The 12,198-nt window shown below is 48.5% G+C and overlaps 1 protein-coding gene across 1 annotated transcript; it reads left to right on the forward strand.

Annotated features, from left to right (window-relative positions):
- The first annotated feature begins 422 nt into the window (after positions 1–422).
- CCDC42 (coiled-coil domain containing 42) lies at positions 423–11,607 on the forward strand. Its single transcript, XM_028534620.2, has 7 exons — positions 423–689; positions 990–1,095; positions 1,387–1,491; positions 2,946–3,143; positions 7,180–7,401; positions 7,514–7,672; positions 11,371–11,607. Exons 1-7 carry the CDS (start codon positions 607–609, stop codon positions 11,446–11,448), a joined length of 951 nt encoding a protein of 316 aa, XP_028390421.1. The 5' UTR covers positions 423–606; the 3' UTR covers positions 11,449–11,607.
- The last annotated feature ends 591 nt before the right edge of the window (positions 11,608–12,198 follow it).

Consider the following 12,198-nt stretch of genomic DNA (forward strand, 5'->3'; position numbering starts at 1 on the left):
CCTCCGCCCACCATGTGGTTCTCATCCCATCCTCCACAGGTCCCAAGCTTCCCACTGCAGCCCCAGCCCTGCCTCAGCTAAGCACCGCCTTTCCTTCTCTCCTTGTCTTCTCAGGCACCTGTTGCAGGTTCAGCCGCCACCCTCACCCTCATGCACCCTGACCCCGGGAGGGAGGTCCAGGGACACGGCTCCCTCACCAGGACACCCCTCTCCCGACACCCCGGATCTTGGCCAGGACACCCAGACCCTGCATCCCAGCCCTGGACGCCGGCATCTGATCAGGTCTAACCCCTCCCCAAAGTCCTGAGTGGTAAATGCAGGAGCAGAGAGGGGTCAGCAGGGACAGGGGTCAGAGGGCAAAGCCTGAGTTCCTCCGGTGGGCTACGGAACCAGGCGACCTGTTGCTAGGTAACCAGCTCTCTGGTGGCTGCCGGTGTGAGGCTCCAGCCCCTTCCCAGGAGTCTCTCAGGGCCCACCCTCCGTGGACGCAGAAAAGCGAACAGAAAGGAGAAGCAGGAGCCCAAGCACCCCTGGGCCACCTTGGCTCCACCACCTACTGTTTTACAGTGAAGTTTCGGCCGCCTGGGTCATTTGATCACCGCCACCATGAGTCTGGGCATCATGGAGGAAGAAGATCTGGCGGAGTACTTCCGGCTGCAGTATGGGGAGCGGCTGCTGCAACTGCTTCAGTGAGTGTCTCAGGGTCTGGGCAGCCCTCTCTGTGCCCCGGACCTCTTATCCCTGCCCATGCCCCACTTCCAACCCCTCCTACTCCTATAACCCAGTGTCCCAAATCATCCACCCCCATCACCCGGACCCCCACCCCTTATCAGCTGCCTCACCTTACTCCACAGATGTCAACACAGCTCTCTCTTCCTCTGATTAGATCGTTCCTTTCACTCACATGAGCGCGAGGCTGCCTTCCCTCCCCCATGGCTTTCTGTCTCCATGGGTTATTCCCGGGCCCCTCTTGCCCGTGTCTTGGACAGAAAGTTTCCCCACATTGAGGAGCAGTCAGAGTCTCCATCTATCAAGCTACTGGAGAAGAAGAAAGAGGCCAAGATCATGCACCAGGCCATGTTGCAGAAGAAGGAGGTGAGGGACTGGCGGTGTGGTGCAGAGGGGGCCTCAGGGGCAGCCCTTCATTTTGTGGGTGGCAGTGGCTACGTGCCAGGAGTTCTGGGCGGTGGCTCTGTGTTCCCTCTGCAGAGACAGGAATGATCTGAGTCTTTGGGGAACCAGGGTCCCGGGCTGCTCTGCTCTGACCCAGGCATGCGTGGAACGTGGAAGGCCTGGGGACTGGGACGCTTGGGCACGGGATGCTGGGGCCTTCCTTGATACCCATGTCAGAGGCCCTCCTGACCTCTCTGCTCCCCTCACCCCAAGACATTTCAACATAGAATGGAAACTCTGAGCCTGCGCTGGGAGGAACTGGGCATCAAGGAGGCTCAGCTGAAGGCCCACATGCAGAAGTTCGAACAGTTCATCCAGGTACCCTTCCCCCTAGTTCCCCTCCTTCTCCTTTTCCTCCTGGCTTTTGCTGACTCCTCACCCTGGGTTAGATGTCTTTTCAGTGCTTAACAATGCCCGGGGCTTCTCCCTTAATGGCCCCACCTATTGCTGTTTGTAATTTCTTATTTACCTGTCAGTCTCTGCTCCTTTTAGATTTCCATTTATTATTTCCTTGCCCATACCTGAGACATACAATTTATGGAATGAATGAGTGAGTGAATGGATGAATGAAGTATGGTCTGGGTTAGGCACTTGGAGATACAAAGATGAATCAGACAGGGTTTTAGTACCCCAACTCACCCCATTCCTCCCTCCTAGCACTGAGGGTACACAAAGCGGGTGGATGAAGGACCAGATACTAGAGTCCATTCTGAAGCAACTCCTCTCATCTGGTCCTTTGAGGAGTGATTTAACTATTTTTAGATCCAGATTTCTCCAAGGAGGAAGGGCCTGGCCCGGCTCCAGGGAGTAATCACTGGCCTCTGCTACAGGGGAGTCCTGCTCCTAAGCATCTTCTGTCTTGCTCTGTGCCTAACCCAAGTGGGAAAAGAAGCTGAAGGACCAGGCATATTATCTGGAAGTCCAGTTTTATTGACCAGAGAAAAAGCTAGTGGAGTGGTTGGGGCAGCGGGAAATTTGGGAGTTAGGGGTTCTCCAAGTGGCCACTAGAGACCTGTGGCATCAGAGTCTTGGAGAGCATGTTACACATACGGACCCTGGGACTCCTCTCTCCCTGCTTTCAGCTGGCCTGAGGTCGGGCCCAGGAAATTACATTTTTTAAAGTTCCTCAGGGGAGTGTGATACATGGTTGGACTTGAAAACCACTGGTTTAGGGCCCTTCAGTTTTCTCCTGGGCTTATGGAGCACAGTGCAAAGCTCAGTGTGCCTTCACCACATGCCTCCAAATGCCCCCACCACACATGCCCATCCGCGGGGCACCTCAGGAGCCCCTGGAGAGGGAAAGGAGCCACGCAAGTGTGTTGTGAGGGGTGGGTTCACCCTCTAAACTTGGGGGAGGGCTTTGCAGAGGGAAGAGGTCTGCATAATTGCAGTAGCTGAGCTTCATGTGTTTTTCTGGGCATTGGATTGCCTGCCTGAACCTACAGCCAGTCTGAGCCGCTGGATACATTCTCTCTGGAATGTTCTTGCCCCTAGGCCCTCAGGAGCAGGCCCCTCTCCTATCTCATCTCCCTGTGGTTTGAGCACTGTTGCCTCAGCTTTTGGAAGGAAGTGAGGGGCTACTGCCTTTCATTTCTACAGTTGGAGGAACTGAGGCACCAATGACCAAATCAGTGGAAAACTCAGGCCTCTGGCCCACATGGATGTTGCTTGCCCATCCTCAGGGCGGCCTGAGCTTGGCAAACAGAGGCCCTGTGTGGGGCTCCAGGGAGGGTGGAGCGAGTGCCTGACAGACACCACATCCCTGGCCCCAGGAGAATGATCAGAAACGGATCCGCGCCCTGAAGAAAGCTACTAAGGAGAGAGAACTTAAGAGGCAGCGCATGCGAGAGCTGGCCAAGGCCAAGCAGGAGATGGCGGCCCTGCGGCTACAGCACCAGCGGCTGAGCAGCAAGCTACAGGACTACTCCATCTTCAACAAGTACCTGGAGAAGGTGGTGGAGAACTCAGAAGTGAGTGGGGGCAGGGCTCATGCCTTCCTCAGCCCCATCTCCCCTTCCCCAGAACCTGGGGCTATAGGGGGCTTGGGGACCCTCTGCATGGGTGGCCACCCTACTCTGAGAACATGCATCTAGCCCTGGAGGGCAGCTGAAAAAGGCCCCTGGTGGGGGTTACGGACTGGGTGGTGTCTGTGAGTGATAGCTGTGTAAATGTCTCTGTGTGGATGGTGTGTGGTGTGTGCTGGGGTAACGAGGTTTCTTTTTGCAGCATGAGGAATAATCTTTGCCTGCCTCAGGATGTGGCCTACTTCTGTCCCTGCTTCCCCTCCTCCCTGGGGTTTTATTTACCTGAGAGTAAATAGGGAGAGGAAGGGAGAGAGACTGGAAAACACCCACCCTAGTGCAGAGCTTGAGAACTTAGTATGTGCTGGGCCCTGGGCGAGGTGCTGCACATGCGTGACTCATTCAGTTCACTCATTAGCCCCCAGAGGAAAGCCATCCACTGGATCACCATTGCAGGGGAGGAAGTGGAGGCTCAGAGGGGCTGGGTAAACTGCTCAGGGTCTCCCAGCCTGAGCCCTTGCTTCTAACTACTTCTCTGTGGGCCCTACGACAACTGCTCTTCCTAAAGTTGACTTGCTGCTGGAGCTTTGGGATCTTCACCCTCTTCCCACCCACGCACTCTGCAATCCAGCTGACCCTTGAACAACACAGGTTTGAACTAGGCAGTTCCACTTACAGTAGTGATTTTTTTTTCAGTAGACCATTAGAAAAAACTGGCAGACAAACTATATAGCCTAAAACCAATGACATGAACTTGCAGTATTGATAAGTATAGTACAGCACTATAACTGTATGTTCTTTTCCTTTTGATTGTCTTAATAACATTTCCTTCTCTCTAGCTTACTTTACTGTAAGAATATGGTATGTGATGCCTATAACATACAAAGCATGTGTTCATTAGCCATTTATGTTATTGGTAAGGTTTCCAATCAGTAGGCTATCAGTAGTTAAGTTTGGGGGGGGGGTCAAAAGTCACATGTGGATTTTCCACTGCACAGGAGGTCAGCACCCCAAACCCTGCACTGTTCAAGGATCAAGTGTATTTGACACTGTTGACACTCCTCCTTTACAGATATCTTTGCCCTTTCCTCTGGACCCCCCTCCCTCCCTCTCCTACTTTCTACCTCAGACTCCTCAGAGGATCCTCTTCCTAGCTCGTTCCTTAAGTGTTCCTCACAAATTTGCTGCAAACCCTCCACTTTTCTCCCTGATCAATTCCATGGCCCTCCTGTGGATGCTGCCAGTGTCAGTGGCTGGCCACACTGCGTCCCCCATGCCCCCATGTGACAGCAGCAGGTAGGACCCCTTACCAAGGCAGAGTGAGGCACGAGGCACGCCCTCTGGGCTGTGGAGCAATGTCCTGTGTGGGCTGAGGCGAGATAAAGGATGCACAGCTTTGTAAAGTCTGAGCAACTTCCATATCGAACCGCTAACCTAATTGATGTATGCCTGAGTCCCAAATCCGTGTTATTTCCTCCATTCTAAGAAATCTGATAAATTATTCATTTAATAATTGGGGTAGTTTTCTTTGGTGGGGAGAGTGAAGGAAGACTATTATATTAAAGCAGCAGATAAATGATAAGAAAATGACACATATTCAGAGCTGGCAAAGCGTATGTCTTAGAACTGAGGAGACTGGCCTGTATCTCTTGGTCCTGTATCTCCCCCCTGAGCTTCAGGCCCCTGCATCTAATTTATGGTCCACAGCCCATCTCCTCTGCTTCCTGCGATCCCCAGGCCAGCCTGATGCTGGTGCGTCTGGTGCTAGTAAATGGCATGGCCACCCACCCACACACAGCATCCCACCCACAGCCTCACCAGAACTTGAGCCTCCTCCTTGGCTCCTCCTCCTCCGTCATTCCCGGAAGCCATCAATCAGCAGATCTGGTCTGTTCTGCCTCCTAAGTATTCCTGGAATCCGGTCCCTGCCCCTTCCTCATCCAGACCACCAGTGGACCCCATCTGGAGTTCAGCTTCGAGTTATTCCTGGCCACCAGCCTGTCCAGCATTCTAGAGCCTGCGTGACCCCGCAACTCTGTTGCTTTCTCTCTTTCCTTCTTTCTTTATTTCTTTCAAAGTATTTTAAGCATACTGAAAAGTATAGACAAATAGATAATAGCACTCAAGTACTTACCACAGCTTTGTCAAATCTTAATATTTGCCCTCAATTCTTTTTTTCTTTAATAAAACACTACAGGTAATTGAAACCCCCTGCGCCCCCACCACAAACCTATTCTTCTTCCCCTCTCCTCGCAGGCAATTGGATCTCTGATTTTCTAAGTTCTCATTCACATGCTTTGGCAGCATATTACATATCCATAAACTGTGAACAGTATTGTACATATCCTATGTTCTTTTGTGACTTACTTTTTCTAACCAATATTTTTTAAAACTTTTTTATTATGGAAAGTTTTAAACATATGCAAAAATAGAGAGAACAGTCTATTGAATGCCCATTACTCATCACCTAATTCCAACAATTATCAAATCATAGTCAAGTCCCCCAAACCTCCCACATCTGCCATTTTGAAGCAAATTATATTTTTGCATCCCTAAATTTTTCAGTATGTAACTCTTAAAGAGAAGAGCTCTTTTTTAAAATAGTTGCGATACATGGTCACACCTAGTAAAAATTTGATAGTAAGTCCTTTAAGTTAAATATCCAGTTGATGTTAAAAATTCCCCCGTTATTACACAAGTTCTTTTTGGGCAGTTGGTTTGTTCTAATCAGGGTCCGAACAAGGCCCCACACTTCATTTGGCTGATGTGTTTCTCAAAGCACAGCCATTATTATGCTGATCAAAATAAGCCAAACATAAAAGAGGACACACTGTATGATTCCACTGATGTGTTTATAAACAGGTAAAATGAATCCTTGGTGACAGAAGTCAGAATCCTGATTTCCTTGCTAATAGGGCACAGAAAACCCCTCCAGTGTTCTGAAAATATTCAATCATCCCTTCTTCACATAATTAGGATACTACCACACAAGAAAAGGACTTCATAAAGAGATTCTTCCCTTCATCCACTATTTGCTCACTATCTGGGTCTTAAGGAAGCAGCTAGTTAAACGTTTGATTCTTCATTGCCATTTTCAGAACGAGTTGGTTCTCCAGCATCCTCCCAAATTGACCGGTCATGTTGTCATACTCATTATGAACTCATGGATTTTTACCATGTTTGATGTTTTAATCTTCTGTGCTTACTCTTACTGATGCTCAAAGTGTCCCATCTTTGGACAGTGGGAGGCTCTTCAAGTTGGCACCTAAGTCCCTTTGCCATCAGCATTACATTGTGGAGACATACTTGTGGTAGTACTGATGTAGTCCATTCATTTCTACTTGCATCCTGTTGCATTATGTGCTGAGTGAGATTTCAAATACATAGACATGAAGTTCTCCCTCTGCTTTTTAAAACCCTTCAGTGGATGATGTCCACACTCCTTCTTAGGGTTTACTGGGCACTCTTATTACTTCTCCAGGCTGAATTCACCCTCCCCACCTTGAGCTCAGGTCATCCATACTTATCTTTCTTGAGCTTCCTGAACACACCACACACAGCCCATCATCTTTACCCCAGCTGTTCCCTCCAGCAGTTCTCAACTCTAGAATCACCTGGGGGGTGGGAGGGGTGTTGCAAAATGCAGATGCCTGGGACCACTTTAGATCTGTTTATCCATCTAGCTCTCTGGGGGTGGAGCCTGCCAGGTGTCCTTTTTAAAGCTCCTCCTATGATTCCAACATGCAGTCAAAATTAAGAACCCCTGGTCCAGTTGCACGTGTCTCCAACACATGGCCCATGGCCCTGTAACAACCCAAGAGGAGCAAGCAGTGGGATTGTAACATCATCAGGGCCTCTGTCCCTTGACTTCGGCCTAGGGTGTCTGTGCCAGGCCCACAAACCTAGGTCAGAAGTTGACTGGTAGCAGGGGCAGCTGCCTCGGGCTGTGGGGCTGCAGTGCAGTGAGCTGAGCTCCCTACCGTAGTTTGAAGAGATCCACGAGGTGATGGCACGCTACAAGACGCTGGTGAGCATGCACGATGACCTCATGCAGTCGGCACAGGAGGGCCAGGAGAAGATCGAGCGTGCCAAGGCGCGGCTGGCACGCTACATGGAGGAGAAGGATGACGAGATCCTGCAGCACAACAATGAGCTGGCGCGCCTGCAGATGCGCTTCGACCGTGCGCGCAGTGATGTCATTGTCTGGGTGAGCAGCCCTCTGGTCAGGGGGCTTCTGGGCTTACTGTGTGAATGAGTGAGGGATGGACACACACACGCATACTTGCTGTGTTCATGTCCCTCCCTCATCCTCTCCCCAGGAATCTCGCTGGGCACACATCCAGAACACCGCAGCCAAGAAGACCCTCTTGCTTGGCACCATTAAGATGGCAACACTGAACCTCTTCCAGACTGTGAGCAAGCAGCTGAAGGAATCATCCTTTGTATCCCTGGAGGACACCCACAAACAGCTGGACATGGTAAGAGGAGCTGCAGGTACCTGGTGGGCTGTGTTTACTGAACCACAAGGCTTCTTGATTGGTTGAGTAGGGGAATGAACTGGCTACAGCCATGGTTCTCAAATGTTAACGGAATTGGTATTACCTAGGGTCTGGGAAGCATTGCTGGGCCCCACCCAGAGTCTCTGACTCGGTAGGTCTGCAGTGGGAACCCTTGAGTTTCCGTTTTCAACAAGTCCTAGGTGGTGGTGATGTGCTGGTCTGGGTTCCACATTTTGAGAACCATTGTATTAGAGCCAAGATCCTGTTGGACCCCAATCAACAGGGACAGTAGCAGAGACCCACTGTTGAATTCATGGTGCAAAACAGTCTTTGTAAATCTAGTGAGTTCTGGAAGGCGTACGCCTTTCCCACTCTTTGGGAAAAGAGATCATTGGTGAGCGAGAGGGAAGTAAGTCAGCAAGTTTAGGGAACTGTTAGAGTCCTGTAAATACCAATCTGAGATTTTTCTCTTTGAAGTAATTGAAAGGAAATAACTTTTTCACTGTATGATCTAAAGCTCTTTGATGCTGTATCCACATGCCACCTAAAATCATCTCATTTCTGACCAAAGGTAAACACATCCCATAATTTGGGAGCCTCCGCAGCAGCCGATGCATTGGCCATGGTCCTGGTGACATGCAGAGAAACATGACTGTTTATTTATTCCTTTAGCAAAAGTCTATAGCTCTGCTGTGAGATAGGAGAAAGTAAGCTCCTGAAAACTGGGGGTTTTGTTTTGCTCCCTGCTAAATCCCCAGAGTCTACAGCAACACCTAGCACATAGCAGGCGCTCAGTGAGCACTCAGTGAGTGATGATCTGACACAAGCTACAAACAGCAATCGACTGAGAGGCCTTCCACCTGTTCCACAACAACAACAAAGTGAGACTCGTGAAATATAAAACATTGCACCTGCTGACCAGCCAGGAAGGATGCCTTCCCTAAAGCAAAAAATCTGCCTGCTTCTTCAGGCATGTCAGAGCAGAATTATTGACAGCCCCAAAACCGTAAAGGGAATGTGTAAGAAAGTTTGTTCTGAAGCAGCAGTTCTCAAACGTTTTGGTATCAGGATACTTTTACACTCTTAAAATTTATTGAAGATCCTCTAAGAGCTTCTGTTTATATTGGGTATTAATATTTACCATATTAAAACTCAAACAGAAAAATTAAAAATATTTAACTCATGTCCTGGACAGTGTGGCTCCATTGGTTGGAGCGTTGTCTCATACACCAAAAGGCTGGAGGTTCTATTCCCAGTCAGGGCACATACCTAGGTTGCTGGTTCAACCCCCATTCGGGGAACTAATGGGAGGCAACCCATCAATGTTTCTCTCTTTCCTTTCCTCTCTCTCTAAAATCAATAAGCCTTTTAATTGTTAAATACATAATCTATTTATTTTAAAGTGACAAAAAGCAAATTAACATAAATAGCATTTTTAATGAAAAATACATTTAAAGAAATATATTTTGTGCAGATAAGTAGCATTATTTGACACTTTTATAAATTCCCTTATGGTCTAGCTCCAAAGAGGCCAGGTGGATTCTCACAGCTGCTTTGCATTCACTGTTGTGACAGCCCACATCATCAAAACATTCTACTCTGGTAAAAGCCACTGTACACTGGTGAGGGAATAAGAGGCAAACAACATCTTAATTGCAAAAAGAGCTCTGGCCTTGCAGCCCCTCTCCCCACCAGCGGGGTCTTAGGGACCCCCAGAGGTCCTCGGGCCCCTTTCCTTCAGCTGTGTAAAGAAAGGTGGGCAGGAGGGGATGCAGTCTAGCTCCTTGGCCCTGCCTGAGCATTCCCTGTACAGATTGAAGCTTCCCATTCATCTACTCCAAATGTGGGGCTTTCTGACTCCCTTTTAACATTGATTTGCCCTTATGGGGATACTTAAGGTAGCCCCAATGTTATTTTAAAATATCCCACTTCAGCCCTGGCCAGGTGGGTCCGCTGGTTGGAGTGTCGACCCTTACAGCAAAATGGTTGTGGGTTCAATTTCCGGTTGGGACAGGCACAGGAAGCAACCAATCAATGTTTCTCTCCCACATCGATGTTTGTCTCTCTCTAAAATCAGTAAACACATTCCCATAGGATGTGAGCCCACTGAGAGAAATACACATGGTCAAGTGCCTAAAACATTAAAAATAAGGACCAAGAAAAATGTAAGTTAAAATCTGAAGTCAAGGCAAGAGAGAGAAACAAAGACTGTAGATTCTCGTATTATAAAGGACAGTAGTTGGCTCTGAGCTTCCTGGTAACCAGAAGAAAAAGTGACACACGGTTCGATACCAAAATAAGAAAATGTAAGATTTTCCTCAGAGAAAGCAAACCTTTTCCAGCACTCTAACAGAAATTTCTCAAGGAGGCTTCAGACACCCTCAGTGAACAAGGCTGTCAACAGATCCCTACAGTAGATCCAGGCATGGGCCTCGGAAGTCACTTATCTAGGACTAGGAGCATAACATCACAGTGCAACATAGGAAAAGTGATTCTGCAAAAGGCCAAGATGATTTGAATTCAGTGTGCCGTGTCGAGGAAGGTCTTGCATTATTCCTGAATAAAGCCCAAACTGCCTGGAGCAGCAGTTTTCAACATGGGCTTGCAAATTCCTAGAGTCCCAAGATGTTAGTAGGTTTCCTGTGGGAGAATAAAAGGACTCTATGGACTAATAACTTCAGAAAGCCATAAAGTTAAACAAGTTAGATGATTTTTAAATCCAGGACTTTGCAGAGTCTTTGCTATGGCTCTACCCTGAGGCTCTCTAAGCAAATTCAACATAATTTATCTGTTTACTGTTTCTAAAACTCAATCACTGAATCTTTTTTGGAGGTATGTGATTACTCATTATAAGAAGATAGTTTGGGAAATGCTGAATTTGTCTTCTCTGTAGCCTTGGAAAAGTTACTTTAATCTTTGGCTTTTGTTTCCTCTTTTGCAAAATAAGAATTACATTAGTAATAGCACCAGTATTAGCTACTGACAGTTGTTGAGAGTTTGGGGCAGTCTGTGTAGTCCTATCTCTGGGAGCACTCTTGAAAAGGAAAAATCTTAGGACTGAGATCTTTGAGGCTATCTAGACCAACCTGTCCTCCCTCTCCCCTTCCTCAGTCTAAAGACAAAGAAACTCAGTCCCAGACAGATGAAGGATTTCCCCAGGGCGGCATCAGGACCCCGGTTCTTCTGACTTGTAAGGCAGCACCCTTTCCGCTGCCATGCTAATTTCATGTTCTTTAAAACAGAAGCTAGTGAATGGGATTTAAACTTCCTAGATGCCTCAAGATTAGCCTAATGAGATCTCAGTTCTGGGTTTCATGGAAATGACCACTTCAAAGGTTATTAAATTGTGGAGAGCTGTCTGCCCCCACACCAGCTGGACCCAGTCTGCTCAGGGCCCTCCGTCACTCCTCCCTGCAGTTAGACGGTCAGCCCACACTCCTTCCTATCTCTGTGTCGGCTTCTAGGACTTCTAACTCCATTGCTATTTATTTCCTTTAGTCTACTAAGCCTGATCCTCCATTTCAATTAGAATAATTGTCAAATGAGGGGAAGTGGCTTCAAGAAGTCAGTCACAGAGAAATGGTGACTCCTTACAGGTGACACCTGGATATGCTCTGTGTTTGGATGAAATGGCCTGTCACTGGGTCGGGTTAACTCTGGTCCCCCTGCCTTGTTAGATCCAACAGTTCATCCAGGACCTGTCGGACATCTGGGCAGAGGTCAGGAAGAAGGACCAACAGCAGGTCCGGGTGTAAGGAGCAGCCATGAACAGAGACAGAGAAAGAACGAGTTCCCGGCGAGCCTACAGCCCAGCCACTGCAGGCCCGCTCTCTGGGGCCCCGGTGCCTTTTCTGCTGGTGGACACCCTGCTGTACCTCCCCTTGGGCCTCAGTCCATCCCACCCCTGAAAGCATTAAATTAGATAAGAACTTTGTTCTTAAGTTCTTTTTTTGATTATTTATTCATGGGGAAGAGGATCCATTGAGGAAAGGACCCCCCAAAGCGCCCCCTCTTAAAGCTGGTCACTTGGGCTGCCCATAGCCTACAAATCAAATCTCACATATAGTGTTTCTTAGGCTTTGGACTCGCACACAGTAAGTATTCACACAGGCAGCAGACCTTAGGATAAGTACATGGGACCATTTTTTTCCCTCTACCATTTCAAGAAATGTTTTTAAGTTGGTATTTCTGATTGGGGTGCAGAGGCTCACTAGAAACTATGAAGGCAGCTTACCAAATCAGAGTTCCGCCTCTTGCCTGACCTCAGGAGCAAGCCCTGCTCTCCCCCGCTCTGTGAACCCCCAAACCACAGCATGGTATCAGACACGTCACCGCAGGGATGGCAGGCAGGCTGCCCCAACGGCATCTGAGCAGGCTGGGCTGATGGTTTCGAAGCAGCGAAACTAAACTGAGAACAGGTCAATGTGAAGTCTTACCCTTAGGCTCAAAAGTTCAGTTGCACATTCCTCAATCCTCAATGGCAAAAGCCAGGCTGGAGATGGACA

This window comes from Phyllostomus discolor, chromosome 8 (genome assembly GCF_004126475.2).
Source record: "Phyllostomus discolor isolate MPI-MPIP mPhyDis1 chromosome 8, mPhyDis1.pri.v3, whole genome shotgun sequence".
Classification (NCBI taxonomy): domain Eukaryota; kingdom Metazoa; phylum Chordata; class Mammalia; order Chiroptera; family Phyllostomidae; genus Phyllostomus; species Phyllostomus discolor.